Source organism: Mus musculus, chromosome 5 (genome assembly GCF_000001635.26).
Source record: "Mus musculus strain C57BL/6J chromosome 5, GRCm38.p6 C57BL/6J".
NCBI classification, from domain to species: Eukaryota; Metazoa; Chordata; class Mammalia; order Rodentia; family Muridae; genus Mus; species Mus musculus.
Genome location: NC_000071.6, coordinates 120,961,718 through 120,977,914, shown reverse-complemented (window position 1 = coordinate 120,977,914; position 16,197 = coordinate 120,961,718). Strand labels below are relative to the sequence as shown.

At 50.3% G+C, this 16,197-nt stretch overlaps 1 protein-coding gene across 7 annotated transcripts in view; it reads left to right on the top strand.

The window, feature by feature from the left end:
- The window catches only part of Rph3a (rabphilin 3A), a 69,618-nt gene that overhangs the window by 32,202 nt on the left and 21,219 nt on the right, over positions 1 to 16,197 (top strand). For all 7 annotated transcript variants that reach the window (XM_011248186.3, NM_001302344.1, XM_011248188.3 and 4 more), the window contains 3 exons: positions 4,471 to 4,617; positions 13,962 to 14,091; positions 15,430 to 15,516. In XM_011248186.3, the coding sequence (XP_011246488.1) occupies positions 4,471 to 4,617; positions 13,962 to 14,091; positions 15,430 to 15,516 (364 nt within the window). The remainder of the gene's footprint in view (positions 1 to 4,470; positions 4,618 to 13,961; positions 14,092 to 15,429; positions 15,517 to 16,197) is intronic.

Genomic DNA, 16,197 nt, shown 5'->3' with positions numbered 1-16,197 from the left:
GGCTGAAGTCCATGCAGAGGGTCCTTGCAGATCATAGGGGAAAGTGTCTCTCAGCTCAGCCTTCCTGGTACCTTTGTTAAAATCCCCCCACTTACCTACAAAGATGCCCTCTAGACATCTTCAGTGTGGGCACCCCAGGGAATGGAGGGAGGGAAGGACCCCAGCACCCAGACTGCACTTCCATCATTTCATACCTTAGGGGAGCCATCAAGTACTAGTAGAGACATCTGGCAGCCACGTGACGAGTGTGGGCATGACATGAATGCAGGTGGGTTGGACCGAGGTGAGGTGTCCTCTGTGTGTTTCAGGGACAGACATGGGTGGCACTTTCAGTAGGGTCACCCATCTCCGGTTGTCTAGAGCCTCCTGCTGCGAGCTTTGGTGGCAGTGACCTTCCACTTTCAAGGACAGATGTGGCAGGAGCTATTTATGTGGATTCCCGACCATGCTGTCTCTAGCTTACATCCTCGGTCCCTCTCCCGAAGCGTCCTACATCCAGGAACTGAACATGCAATAGTGATGATCTTTCTGCTTCCATTAGCAGCAGGGTTTTCTTTGAAAAATATTTTAAGAGCTAACTATTTGAGAGCACTGGGAAGATAGCTGGGTACAGACCTCAAATGGTCAAGAGTATTCACAGTGAACTTTATACAGCTACGACTTCAAATACCACTAATCTGGAAAGGGAGGGAGGGAGTCCCGTGGGTCCCTTGACCGGTTCTCTCATTGCTAGTGTGTGTATCAGCTAGCTTCTGCCATGTGACAAAACATATTACAGCATCTTACTCAGTGGTCCCCATTTGCAGATACCCCTGTTATCTCCAAGTTGTAAATAACCCACTGAAGTAAACACTCTATCCTCAAGTTCTTGCCACTTAATCTCAGGCTGGGTCACCTGGAAACCTGCTTTCTCCAAGGATGCAGCCGGCAGAGGTGAGACGGGCCCTCCAGGGCACTTCCTGGATGGGACATGGTCCTGTGTGTAACTTGTCCCATGGATGACAGTGCTTCCGTCTCCAGCATTGGCTTTTAGCAAGATCCCTGGTAGGGTGCTTGCCTGGCACACACGTGGCCCCAGGTTTGATCCCCAGCACCTCATACACGGGGTACGATAGGCCACACTGTAACTCAGCACTCAGGAGGGTCAGGAATTCAAGGTCTGTTTTGTTTTTGTTTGTTTGTTTTGTTTTTTTGTTTTCCGAGACAGTGTTTCTCTGTGTAGCCCTGGCTGTCCTGGAACTCACCCTGTAGACCAGGCTGGCCTCGAACTCAGAAATCCGCCTGCCTCAAGGTCATCCTCAACTACATAGAAAGCTCAAGACCAGCCTGGGATGCCTGAGACCCTGTCAAGAAAGTAAGCAACATAAAACAAAGTCCTCAAACTGAGATCAGAGCACTGGATCCTGGTCTTACGGACACTTCATTGGAATCCTGTTGTAGAGGCTCCACTGTGTTGTCCCAAGGTCCCTATGTCTACTAGGCTTCACAACCCAGGGGGCCATTCTGTTCCCAGGGAGTAAAGGGGCTTGGTTGAAAAGCCAGGCTCATTTCCCAGTGATTGCTCTTCAAGTGAAAATATGTAATCCACAGGAGGCCTGTGGGCTCCCACTGAGACCCATGAGGGCATTTCCAAACACCAGCTGAGCTGTGTGTCAACTATGCATCCGAGAGAGGATATAGAAGGAAGATTCAGAGGGAATGGCAGCTGCCAGCCACCTTCTGCTCCCTGCAGTCTACAGAGGGAGGCAGGTGGTCTTCCTGTTTGCGTCCTGAGGGACATTGCTCATTCCTGCCTCTGAAGTCACATTTGTGCAGTTTCTTGAGGTCCTGGTAGGTGGGACCACAAGCCCAGTGGGTTGTGTGGTGGGAGACCCAGGTGGGAGGGGGAGGCGCACTGATGGAAGGTGCCAGAGACCAGGCTGAACTGGAGAACACGTCCTTGGGGCGGGGGTGGGGTGGGGTGGGGCAGTCTGCACTGGGCGCCAAGTCAGGGATGTTTCCTGAGTTTGAAGTGGAATTGCTTTGTAAAGGCAGGAAAGGCATGGAGGGGGTGGGGGTGGGGTAGGGCTAGCATGGAGGTTCATATTGCTTGTCAGCTTGACAGCGAGATCTAGAATCAGCCTGAAGACCTTCTGAGCATCCCTGAGGAGCAATGTGAGATTCGGTCAGTTGACATGGGAAGACCTGTACCAAATGTGGGCAGCAGCAACCCACATCAAAGGGATCGCACGAAATGGAGAGCTGGTGGACAGTGCTCATATTTCTCTACTGCCCGAGGAGGTCACGTGACCGGGGATGTCATGGGACCGGGGATATCACAGGACATTCTTCCTAATGCTTTTCCTAAATGAGCCCTTTCTCAAACTGCGTCTTGCCAACTATCACACCGATGAGAAAAGCAACTAAAACCAGGACCCCAGGAGCAATCAAGGAAGAGAGATAGTTGGAAAAAGGAAGGATTGGGTAGGCAGAAACACGGCTATCCCCACAGAAAGCCACCGGCCTGGGGGATGGCTGGGCACTTCAGGAAGAGCCAGGAGCCTCTGTGTCCTTGGGGAAGATACCTCAGGCTGGCCTCTCTTCCAGCACCCTCTCTCTCTTTCCTCCCTTCCCTCGCTCTCAGCTCGCCTCTGAGATCTTGGCGCAACCTGGAGGGACCTAAGGTTTCTTACATTTAGGAGTCCTTCCTCAGACTTTTACAAAAATTCCTAAGAAATTGGCCAATATCAGGGTATCCCAGAGCCTGAGATGAGACTAAGTGAACACAGACTTTGAACCCCCAGTGTCCTCAGGATCCTAGGAGCTTTTCACCTTTGGGGACAGCTTCTTGTGGTGCCTAGACTTGGGGGTAGGGCATGGCTTGCTTCAATCTCCCTGTGGACCACTAATAGAAGGAGAGTTTAGCATCCTTCTTGTTCACAAGAGATTGGGTTCTGGTCCAGGTCTCTGTGTGCCTGTGTTCTCAGATACTGATCTGAGCACCAGGGCACAATAGCGATTAGAGGTCCCTGCAGCTTCGTGGGGGATGGGAATGAACAGATACCAAGAGCATTATTTAAGGATGGCTTCAGCTGGAACGTGATGGAGAATTTGAGCCTGGGCAGCAGGAGATGGTGTGCTGTTGCTCCTGTTAGTACTTGGAGGAAAGGAGGGCTTCTGGCGTGGTGGGTGGGGCCTCATGGATGGGCGGAGCCTGGTGAGGAGCACAGAAGAAGGGCACAGTGGAAGTGGTGTGCTGGGTGTGTGTGGCTTGGCGGGAGGGGCCTGGTGGGAGGGTCAGGATAAGGGCAAATGTCCTCAGTGAAGGCGTTGGATGATTAAATTGAGCAATTCAGTGGTTGGGGAGCAAGGACTGTTAGCCGTAGGTCTGGTAGGGACCTAGCAAAGTAGGGAAGCACATTGGCTATTTAGCCCTGTGTCACAGATAGCACAGAATAAGAGGGCAGGCAGTGCTTTACATGAACACAGCACTAAGTGCTCCCAGCAGGTCCTCCCTTCACACCACCTCAGCCTCTTACCAGGAAAGAGGGATGGGGACAGGGATGTTGTGGGGACTGAAGTTGGGGATCTGGACATGTTTGCTCTGTCTGTGTTTCTTTTTAAAAGGGGGATGAAGGAGGCTGGGGGCATAGCTCAGCTGAGGGAATGCTTGCCCACCATGTGTAAAACCCAGGGCTTGATCCCATGACCACACAAACTGGGTGTGGTGGTGCATCCCAGCACTTGAGACCTGGAGGCAAGGAGAGTCGGGCATTCAGTCAGCCTCTGCTGCTTAGCTAGTTCAAGGCCTGTTTGGCTATATGAGACACTGTCTCAGAACAGGTGGGGCAGGGGAAATGCACAGAGTAGAAGCCCAAGTGTTTCCCAAGCCTTTCATGGCTGGAAACCTAGTAAATTATCCTTATGAAGATGTGCCTATAACCCTATTTAACAACTGGTTTAATATGAAGAACTCCCTCCCCCAAACCCTGTAATGGCATCTCCTAGTGGTTACCCCTGTGCTCAGAACGTAAAGCAAGGAGAGCCAGTGGTTCACTGTCCCCGTCAGCCTCATAGAGAGCTTGAAGCCAGTTTGAGCTACATGGGCTCATGTATCCCATATATCCCAAACAAAATGTCTCGGGGTCAGGCCATCCTTGGGGGCCTGACTCTGTCCCCTGCTGCTGCTGTGTGTATATGCAGGAATGGGTGGAAAGGGTTTAGGGTCTTTCTGGAAGTATCTTGGTTTCTAACTCCTTTTCACTTGCGTGGTCCAGGGCACTTACTGAGATGCAGGAGAGTGGCATAAAGGAATGATACAATGTTGATACATTGTTCAGATAGAGCAGCTGGGGCTCACAGACGTCATTCTACCCAGAGTCTCTGGGTCAGTGAGGCCCCCTGCAGAAGTTCAGCCCCGGTTTTCCCTGGGTCTCTGTCCTGACCGCTGGGATTTCTGACCTGCCTCATGCCTTCTCCTCTGCCTTGCAGGCTGCAGGCAGGATGGTCCGTCCATCCTGGAGCACAGACCGACAGGCAGAGGAAGCAGGAAGAACTGACAGACGAGGAGAAGGAGATCATCAACAGAGTGATTGCTCGGGCAGAGAAGATGGAAGCCATGGAACAGGAACGCATTGGGTAGGCTCCCCCTGATCATGACAGGATATGTATATGTATATGTATATGTATATGTATATGTATATGTATATGTATATGTATATGTATATGTATATGATGTATGTATCAAAGCAATACTGTGCCTCCTATAAATAGGTGAAGGAGAATATACAAGAATACACCCCAGAGTAAACTATTAACCAATCGTTCTCCACCTTCATGACATTTCAACCCTTTAAAACAGTTCCTCATGTTCTGGTGATCCCCAACTACACAATTATTTTAATTGCTACTTCATAGCTGTAATTTTGCTACTGCTTTGAAAAATCATGTAAATGCCTGCATATTCCGATGGTCTTAGGCAACCCCCGTGAAAGTGTTGACTCCCAAAGAGGACACAGCCCACAGGTTGAGAACCGCTGCTCTAAAGTTACTCTGGCAACGGGCACGTGGCAGGCAGGTATCATGTGGTGGCAGCCGAGGTGGACCCAGTGTAGGGACCCACACTCTGGGCTTAGAGAGCTTGGAGTTCATTGGTGGAACTAGAGCATGAGAATTTACCTCCCTGAGCCCAGTCTGCCTCAGATTCCTCATGTGCAAAATAGAGATGACATTCTTGGGTGAATAAATATCCATGTGATAGCACACGTTCAGCAAATAGTAGCCATCCAATGGATGGTTTAGTTTTTGAAGCAAGAGGCTTTTTTTTTTTAACTTACTGATGCTTTTGGTCTGCACCCGTGCTGCTAGGACACTCCAGTTTTGGCAAGTTCTGGAGTCCCAGCAGCCCCTGGCTTCCCCGGAAGGAGAGTTGAGAGGCTTCCAGGAATCCTGGGCCAAATTTGGGCTGGCAGATATACCTTTGCTGAGCTGGCGTGTTTTCTCCCTGGCTTCCTGGAGCGGGGAGGGCTGCCCTGGAGGTCTAGGCAGGCTGTGCTTCCTTCATCCCAGCAGCCAACCCCCCCCCCCCCACAGGCAGCATCTCCAGAGGCAAGCCCGATGCTATTTGTGTCTTCAAAGCTTCATACCACACCATGCTTTCCTTCCTGCTCTTCCTCCACCTCCCCAGAAGGGAATCAGATGAAAGCCAGGTAGGGCACGGGATGTGGAGCCAGTGAGACTGTAGAAGAGGTTCTGCTATCTGGAATGTCCACTGTGGAACCCAAAGCTCTCAGTGAGGGAGGACTCTGCCTCAGTTTCCCCAGCTGGCTCTTAGGGGCCTTCCTCCTCACTCGACTGCTGAAGTGATTGGATGTGTCTGTTGAGGACCTCACCCTGCATTGTTGGCTGTGTCTCTGAAGAAAAAGGCTCTTTTTAAGTGGGTTAGAATTTCAGGTATTCCTGTCCCTATCTGAGTCCTGATCCCTGGGTTTTCTTTTCTGTTACCCAAGTGAAGCCATCTGGGACAGCATGAGGTCACTTTGAATAACATAGAAAATAATCCCCACAAGGGGGGGCATTTTCTGTGCACCTACTATGTGCCAAGTCCTGCTCCTACTATCTATCTATCTATCTATCTATCTATCTATCTATCTATCTATCTATCATCTATCTATCTATTATCTATCTATCTAGCTATCTGTCTACCATCCTATCTATCCATTATCTATTATCTATCTATCTATCTATCTATCTATCTATCTATCTATCTATCTATCTACCTATCTATCTACCTACCTACCTATCTACCTATAGACAGCATCTCATGTAGCCCAGGTTAGCCTGAAGTTCGCTATGTAGCCTAGGATGACCTTGAACTTCTGACCCTTTGACCCCTACTTCCTGAGTTCTGGGGTAACAAGCATGTGCCACCACACCCAGTTTTTGTAGTACTGGGAATGAAACCCAAGACTTCAGGCATTGTACAAGCTATCTACCCATTGAGCTCCAGCCCTGAGCCCTGTAGTATAGAACTTCATTTGATTCAACACAGTCCTGTTCATCTCTGCCCTATGGAGTGGATGCTATTGTACAGAGGAGAAACTAAGGCTCAGAGAGACAGGATTGTAAATAAAGTTCTTTACATGCCATGGTATATGTACAGATATCAGAGGACAATTCTTGGGGGACCAATTTTCCCCTTTCACTGTGCGGCTTTGGGGATTGAACTCCAGTCATCAGTCTTGGCAGCAAGCCCCTCTTCCTGCTGAGCCCACTTGCAAGCCCCCAACCCCAAACTTCCATTTAAGAGTTCAAGCTTAGCAGGTGGCCTCTCCAGCAGACTCCTTCCTGCCTTGTTAATCTGCCCCATGTGCTGCTGCCACCATCTGTGTCTGACTCTGAGTTCACAGGGAGAAGAGCATCAAGTCTCCCCGGGAGGGCCTTTTGCTTCCTCATTGGGACAGTTTTGTTGGAACCAAGAGCCCAGGAGAGCCCTGGGGCTGTGCAGAGTCTCAAGCTGTCTTCCCGCAGCTCCATCACAAGTGTCTAAATGCTCATGTACCCTCTACCCATCTGCCCAGCTCTGCTCTGCTCAGGATGTGAGGATAGACAGTTAATGGCCTGGAACGAACTTTATCCAACTGCCTCATTTGTACACATTCCCTCTCACGGCACAATGTGGAGGCTCCTGGTTTGCCCTCCTCCACCATTAGGCAAAGCAGATTTGGATGAGATGGGAAACATCTACTTTTAACCAGGTTCTCCGGCTATTCACTGCTATGCAACAAAACGCCAAGGGGGAAAAATAGTGACTTAAAGCCACAAAGATATAGTTTTCCATTGTTCATGATTTAAAGGGTTAAGAATTCAGGCATGGCTATGCTGGGTGCTTTTTCTGTTTCATGGGGCATTGGCTGGGGTCGCTCACTTGCTCAGTTCACCTGCCAGTAGGATTACACTACACCCACCGGAAGGTTCTGTGTCTTCTTGTTTCCCAAACCCCTCAACTCCTTCCTTGTTCAGTAGCCCACCCTGCCAGGCTCTTTTACTGCAAGAAGTGTAAAAGTGGAGTCCATTAAATGTCTCAGACTGAGACCATGGTCTCTCATGGAAGGGAAAGGTCCTATCTCCATGGCTGAGACGTGCCGGGGAAGATGAGACTGCCTGCCATCTTTGGAAACACCTCGGGGGAGTTGGGCACACACAGGAAACTAAGGGAAAGTGGCAGGGCTGTCCCAGGGGGATCTGAGATGGGGGATACAACAGCCTCAGAAAAAACTCTCACCCCATGTGTTTTAGCAAAACACAGCCATGCCACATTTCCATGGAAACATGGCTGCTAGGGGCTTCCTCTGAGTGGCAAAGGCACAGTAAGTCTAGAATGGAACACTTGCCTAAAAAAAAAAAAAAAAGATCACCTGCCCTCCCCCCCCAACTCCCTGTAAGTGGCAGTCTCTGTCCATTAGGCTGTCCTTCTGTGTTCCTATTGTATTTCCTCCCGCCTGGATCCCCTCCAAGGCATTTGCGAGTCTCCTGCTTCCAAAGAGGCAGCAGCTGGGTGGCTCTGTTCGAGGTCAGCTTCCTGAAACAGACGGACTCCAAAAAAAGTAATTAGGGCTTATCATTAACCTTGGCATCCTGACTGGATGATGGAGGGAGAAGCCAGAGAGATGAAGAAAGACCTGTTACTATGGGATCCATTGTGTCCCTGCTGGGGTTGCTACCCCCCTCAACTGTCTAGCACAGGACTTTTCCACAATGTATCTCCTTGGACTTTTCCACAATGTATCTCTCCTTGGCAGGTGTCATTGGCAGGGCTGGACAAGGACACAGACAGACAGCTCAGTCTCTTCCCTTCTACACCAGCTTTTCTTTCCTTAGTCCGGAGCCCAGGACTTCCATGGATGTGACTCAGGGTCAGAGACACCCAGTGTTCCGGACATAGTTATACACACATTCTTTTTTTTTTTTTTCCCAGAAGAAGCAAATATCTATAGATTTCATCAGGTTTAGTATGACTCTGTAACCTCCCAATGTTAAAAATGTTGAGTTGCGCCTCAGTTTCCCCAAGTATTAGACAAGTGCTTTCCAGTATCCATTTAGCCTTAGTCTGTTTACTGGCACATGCCTGTAATCCCAGCACTCTGGAGGCTGAAGCAGGAGATCTCAAGTTCAAGGTCAGCCTGGGCTTAGCGTGAGGTCTGTCTTTAAAAAAGAAAGAGAGAAAGAAAGAAAGAAAGAAAGAAAGAAAGAAAGAAAGAAAGAAAGAAAGAAAGAAAGAAAGAAAGAGAAAATAAATCCCAAAGCTAGAGAGCTGGCTCAGTAAAGTACCTGCCTTGCAAATGTGCTGACCTGAATTCGCATCCACAGATCTTGTATAAAAGCCAGCAGGAGCTGGGGAGGGGGCAGGGCTGGGGAGCTGGGGACAGTGAATGGAGACAGACTGGTCCCAGGAGCTGATCGGCCACTGGCCTATAGAATCAATGAGCACCAGCCAGGTTCAGTGAGAGACTCACTGAACAAACACACAAGCTTGCGTGATCGCGCGGGTGTACGTGCGCACACACACACTTTGTAAAATCTGTTGTTAATACCAAAATAGATGACAGTTTTCTGACTTGGCTCTGTGTCTGCCATCAAGGGAATGTAAATGGACACACTGAGTGACTGTGGGTGGGCTGTAAACTCATCGGTGAAGTCGGCTCCCAAGCCCCTCTCACTCCCTGCTTTTCAACCTCAATACCCACCTGCATGTGGGCCTGGGGAATTCTTCATATTGAGGGCTGTGCTGTGCACCGTACGCTGTTTAAACAGCATCTCTGGTCTCTAGCTACCAGATGCTTATCGGTAACCCCAGCAGCTGTGATGACCAAATGTGGCTCCAGACACTGACCACCGTTCCCTGGGGGCAGAGTCATCCCTGGCTGAAACCATTTCCCGTGTCCCTTTGCTGATGGTTCATGAACAGAAGATGTGAGTGGAGGAGTGTGCTGACATCATAGCCAGCTTTTAGGGGAATGATGGAAAACAACACTGGGCTAAATCATCTAATGTCTGCCCCACGCTTAGAGCTCCAAACAGGGCACTCATAGCCTCAGCAGTGACCCCGTGCTGCAGAACAAATTATTGCCATCAGTGTTTTCTAGATGAGAGAACTGAAGCACAGAGAGGTTAAGCAACATGCCAGGAGCCACACAGTTAACAAGTGAGGGAACTGGGAACAAGAGCCCAGGCTAGCCCACCACTGTAGCCCTTTTCTACGGTCCCACAGAGAGGTATTTCTTGCACCCTGGGCCATGAACTCTCAGATGCTCTGTGCATCCTCTCATCCGTGTAACGTCCTCAGGGAGAGAAAGGTTCATTGCTGCCTAACAGCTGGGGAACCTGAAGCCCCATGTCCAGGTGCGCACAGCCTTCCTGTGGCCACGTGAGACTCTGGAGTTAAGCATCTTTCACATTCTGCTGCCTCCAGGGACTGCAAGTGTCGAGGGGAGTTGACAGATGGTGGAGGGACGTGGGGAGACAGGCATTCACAGGTGTCTCCGGTATCTGTCTGACTGATTGCTTCGCTTCTCTCTCCTGGCTCCATTTATCATGATTGAAACAGTGGAGAGGCACAGACTGAGCCACAGCCCTAAGCACCGAATGACATGAAATTTCCCTCATCCGACATCCAGGCAATTAGACCAGCCACCAGTGCCGCTTGCTAGGGGTGGCCCTCTGCGTGCCTCAGTGTCCCAGTCTGTAAAGCAGGGGTGACTAGCAGAACCAATCTCACAGGTGCTCACTACTCAAAAAAAAAAAAAGGGGGGGGGGAGTACTTAGCACAGCACCTGGCACACTAGATACCCCAAGGTGAGATGGGAGAATTGGCGAGCTGCCAGGCACAGGCCCTGAATGCCTGCTGTGCATGGGGTCAGCTTGGTCATTTAAGGACTGGTTGTGAGAGCCCTGCCTGGGAGCCTGGGTCTGCCTTCCACCAGAGCAGCCATTTCCTGATCATGGTAGATGGGCCATCTCCATTCCTGATAAAATTACAGCCCCAAAGCTTAACATATTCCACACTAATATCCCCCCCCTTTGGCAGTCAGGGGGAGGCAAAGAGTGAGTGAAGGGATTCGGGAATTGATGGGGTGGGGGGAGAGGAAGTGGGAAACAGATAGATGGACAGACAGCACAGCATCCACCACCTGTGTTGGGAATCACTGTGAGGGAGAGGGCGGCCGTGGCCTGCTTGTTGGTGGGACCCCGTAGTGGAGGCACTTTCCGTGCTGGTTTAGGGAACCAGTGCACAGAACCACGGCCCCTAGGTAGGCGGGGAGGCTTCTGTTATGCTGTTCCCTGCTACAGCAGAAAGCCATCTGTCACCTCTACATCTCAGGGTCCCCAGCATCACTAACTGGCAGCCCAGAGAGTGGCAAGGGTGTCTCGGAGGCCAGCTTGGGCTTTCACAGGCTTCCATGTGTTTGAGATTCACAAACACATAGCTGCTGGCCTTAGCAGGGCAGGTTGGGGATGGCTTCTCCTCAGAGCCTAGAGCCGTGGCCATGTGTGCAAAGGTGTGGTTTTAGACCATGTAGACGATGCTCTTCCAAGTGTGCACTACATATGCCGGGGCACAGGTAGTCCCATGGACCTGTGGGTCCCAACCCCTTTGACAAACCTCTATCTCCAAAAATGTTTACATTACAATTCATAACAGTAGCAAAATTACAGTTATGAAATAGCAATGAAATAATTGTATGGTTGGGGGTCACCACAACATGAAGAACTGTATTAAAGGGTTGCAGCATTAGGAAGGTTGAGAAGCATTGTCCTATGAAGGTCTGTTTAGAGCAGACCTTGAGCTCTGTAGTCACCACAGCCTCTCGCAAGACATAAGGATTGGTTCTGAAGCCAACAGCAGCACCCTGGCCACAGAGACACATGGGAGAACCAGAGAACACAGAAAGCACAAAATTCAGATTTCCAGGCGTCGTAAAGTTAATTGGGCATGTAAAGACCTAGCTGAGGAGTGACAGCTACTGACAGTGGCCAGCTAATTGGGTGTTTGAGCAGAGGATGAGTGGAAAGGAGACAGCCATAAAATCGGGCTGCCCCAGGGACCATCTCAGTGCCAAGGACCAGAAGGGACATCTGGGTGTTATGGTCTCTAGGACCTAAGGTTTCCGAGTGATACCCACATTAGGAGGTTTGAGGGGTGGCTTCTGTGACCCTCCTTAGAGCAGAAGCTAGGCAGAGGGTACCAGGGGAGCCAAGGCCACTCAAGGTCACTGGACTGGTTAGTGTTTTTGTCAGTTTGATACAAGCTAGAGTCATCTGGCAAGAGGGAATCTCAGAAAATGCCTCGATCAGATTGGCTTTCAGGTAAGTCTATGGGGACCATTTTCCTGATTGATGATTGGTGTGTGAGGGCCCAGCCCACCATAGGTGGTGCCATTCCCTAGGCAAAGTGGTCCTGGGAAGCATAAGTGGCTGAATGTGAGCCTAGCAAGGGGGCAAGCCAGTAGGCAGCGTTCTGGGGTCATCACGCAGAAATTGGTACTAGAGAGTGGGCTACTACTGTGACAAACTTGACCATTATGTCTGGGGGGGGGGGATGGAGGAAGAATTTTGGAGCTCATGGCTGGCACAAAGCCACTGAGTGCTCAGAGCTTAACGAGCCATTGTGGCTTGGCCTAGCCAGGCTGAAAGAGACATACATACATACATACATACATACATACATACATACAGACAGACAGACAGACAGACAGACAGACAATGGGGTCTTGCTTGGAAGACTTCACGGGGTCTGTTTGTAAGTCCCTTGAAGGGCTATGGGGCTGTTTCTCTGGAGTTGTTTTGTGAATCTGGGATTTCCTCTCAGCTGACGCTGAATAACCAGCCACAATTAGGAAAACACCAGCGCAGCTGAGGCAGAATTCACACTCGCACCTTTTAGCCTTTCAGCTGCATAGCTTGAGTGTGGGGAATGTCCTTTTCTTGTCTCATGGAAGGTGGCGTGGGTCCCCATGAGAGGTAAAATGGGGGAGGAAAAAAATGATGTTTCTGGAGGGGGCAGGGACAATGGTGGCCGCCAGCGTTTTGATTTTTCTGTTCTCTCTGGTGCACACAACATAACACCTCCGACCTCACATCCACAGTCTGACTGACTCTGCACCCCAGACCTTGGGGCTCTTTTCCCACTTAGCATATGGAGACAAGGGTTCACTCGAGGTTCCCCCTCACCTCTTCCTATCTGGCAAGGGATGGAGCTAGTGTGGTCTGGGCATGGCTCGGGAGTAGAGCATTAACCTAGCACACATGAGGTCCTGGGTTCCATTCCCAGGACCAGAAAAAAAAAATCGATTAGGGCATAGCCAAACATTCAGGTAGCCTAGAGCCCCGCCCCCCAGGGGTCTCCTGTCTCTACCTCTTCAGTGCTGTGGTTACAGGAAGGCATCCCCATGCCCGTTTCTTTTTCTTTTTCTTTTCTTTTTTTTTTTTTTAAACTTGGATTCTGGGAAATTAAACTCAGGTTCTCACACTTGCAAGGAGTCCATATTTGATGGTGGTGGTCAAGCTTCCAGGCAACCCCTCTGGAGGCTGTGGTTCCCAGGGCTCCATCTCCCACTCTTCACTGTGAGCTACAAACCTCAAAGGAATGGCCACGTCCAGCTCCAGTGCCCTCCCCCCCCATGCCCATCTGAGTCCTATAATAAGACAATAAGCCTTTGGGGTTTGTTTTATTTGTTCAGCTTGAGACAGACTCTCACTCTATAACCCTGAAATCCAGCCTGACCTGGGACTCAGAGCAATCCTCCTGCCTCCACTTCCCTCATGCTGGGATTACTGATATGAGCCACCTCACCTAGCTGGACCAGTAAATCTTTGGTTGAAGGAAAAGGCATGGAGAGGGCTTGAAATTAGTAGATGATATGTCTGGAAATCCAGAGGCCAAAGACCATACAGGGTGCTCATATGTGTGCTCTTTACGCCGACAGTTTCAGTGTCTGGCAGGAGCCTGGGCCAGCAGCATTAAGCTGCATTGATTCAGAGCTTTCTAGAAATTTCTACCTCAGATCCATGTGCCAGAATCTGTGTTTTGGCCCATGTCTGCAGTGAGCTTACTTTGAGAGCATTTGTTCCAGATGTTTGCAACGATGGCTGAGCGCACACGTACCACAGTTAGCTGGACTCAAAAGCTCTGAAGGCAGCTCCCTGGAGAAAGCCATTCTATGGAAGAGGTGGCGTGAGTTAGGAAAGGCCTGAGCCTGAAGCTGGTAGCACAGATGGCTGCTGAGGGGCCCAGACTTGGAGTGGGTCAGACATTCTGAAAGTGCTGGCACCTGGAAGCCAGGAGAGGTTCCACAGCCACTGTCAGAGTCTCAAGAATGGAGACTCGGAAGTGGAGGGCCTCTCTCTGCATGGGATACACTGGAGGCCCCTGATCCTCTGTGTGTGTGTTTGTCGGGTTCCCTACTATCTTGTCTCTGCTCCAGGCGCCTGGTGGACCGTCTGGAGACCATGAGGAAGAATGTGGCTGGAGATGGCGTGAACCGCTGCATTCTGTGTGGGGAACAGCTGGGTATGCTGGGCTCGGCCTGTGTCGTGTGTGAAGACTGTAAGAAGGTACCACCATCTAGCTCCCTTCCTTTCCTGCTGGGCACCTACATGGGAAAGGGGGATTGGGAGAGGGGAGATTGGACTGTGGTTCTGAGAGCCTGGGGTCTGGAGGATGGAGCTTGCCTCCTGAAGGGCAGCTGCAGGGATGTGAATTGTGTAGGATGCTCAGTCTCCCAAGGTCACCTTGGTCCTGGTTCCTCCCCTGGAAGGTCTGCATGTCCCCGTAGAGCTGAGCTCTATGCAAGATGAACTCAGGAGTCTGGGGCATGAGGATCCTGGTTATGGGTTAGTTAGCAAGAAAAGTGTGTCGTCTAAACATCATTCTGTGTCTGTGTGTGTGCACATGAACACATGAGTTTAGACATGTATGTGTGTTCCCCTGACATACATCAAGGCACAAGAGACTTAGCAAAGGCAGGCAAAATGGCTCAGCAGACAAAAGCACCCTCTGTGCAAGCCGAGTGACCTGAGCTCAATCCCAGAACCCTGGTCAAGCAGAAAAGGACTCCATAGAGTTCTGACACACGCACACTCCAAAAACACAATAGTAATAAATAAAACTTACTTTTTAAAAGAAAGACTTAGAAAGCCTCTCTCCAGCCAGCTTGGATTCCTTGAACTTCAATGCCATTCTTTCAAGCAGGGAAACCCCTCCCCGAGCCCCTACCCCGCCCTCCTGAACCCTTCCAGAACAAGATTCGACTCACCCAGCTAGAGATACCCATCATGCTCTGGGTCTCCTGCCTTGTGAACCATACAGCCTAGAGGGCACAGTACTGGGGAAAGTTCATCTGAAAGATGTATATTACCACAGCCATATTGAGAGACAATTTTGTATACACCTAGGTTTTTCTATTTGCCCTCAGCTGCTAGAAAGCTCATCCCAGAGTATACTGTCCCTTTGTCCTGTCTGGTTGTTGTTCAGATACTGTTCGTCTGCTGCAGTGGGTGGGCTTGTAATCACAGCTAGGGTAGTCTCAGGTATTCTGGGAAAAGAAAGAAGCTGATAAACAAAAATAGACTGGAATTCTTTTTTCTTAAACATCATGCCAATGGCTTCCTCCGTGTGGTGGCTGAGAATCCAGCCCCATGGGGTGGATTCTTTTAGAGACGTTTCCTCCAGCAGTTGGGAAAGAATCCAGCTCTTGCCATTGACAGCAAGACCCAAAGTGAAACTTTATTCTAACGAGCCTTGCCCGAGTTAAGTGAGAAAGGATTCAGGCTTTTGCTCCCGCTAAAAGATCTTGAACCCCATTGCTACCCTTCTTCTGCCCGTCCCTAGCCCCCCAACAGCTCAAAGCACGCCTCACCTAGGTGTGCTTCTTGGATGTGTTTTGCCCACAGAATGTCTGCACCAAGTGTGGGGTTGAGACCTCCAACAACCGTCCGCATCCGGTATGGCTCTGCAAGATCTGCCTTGAGCAGAGAGAGGTGAGTGGCCAGGCCTCTTCCTGGAGGCAGTAGGGCAGGGTGGCACTTGGAGCCTGGGGGCTTAGCCTGGCTCTTGTGTCTTGTGGGTTTGGTGGGAATGGAACTGGCTCAGGGATGGGATGTGGTTGAGTGGGTAGTGTCTTTGCCTAATAATTCGAGACCCTGGATTCTGTCTCTAACTGGGCATGGTGGTGCTCACCTGTAATCTTAGCACTGGAGTGGTGGAGGCAGGAAGAGTAGGAGTTCAAGGGCATCCTCAAGCACACAGTGGCTCCATGAGACGCCGTCTACAAACATCAAAGCGATGAGTTTGGCTGGTGAGACAGCAGATCTTCAGGAAGATAGGTGGAGGGAACGGGAGTCATCACCATCCAACAGTGGGGAGAAAGTCAAGGGGGTAGACATAGTGACTTTTCCCTCTCCACATCTGCAAATTCCTCTGTGTTCTGGCCACACAAGCCACAGGACCAAAGTCATGGAAGCCCAATTATTATGTTCCATACTGGGCAACTCTGTAGGGGATATAGCAAGATGGAATGTGGGGATCTTCCAGATGTCCCCACATCATTCTAACTTGAAGTTATTATAGAGGCCTGAAGTCTTGAACAAGATGTCAGGAAGCAGATCACTTGCTTTGTCTCTTTGAGGCAAGGACTCGTGTAGCCCAGGTTGACCTCAAAC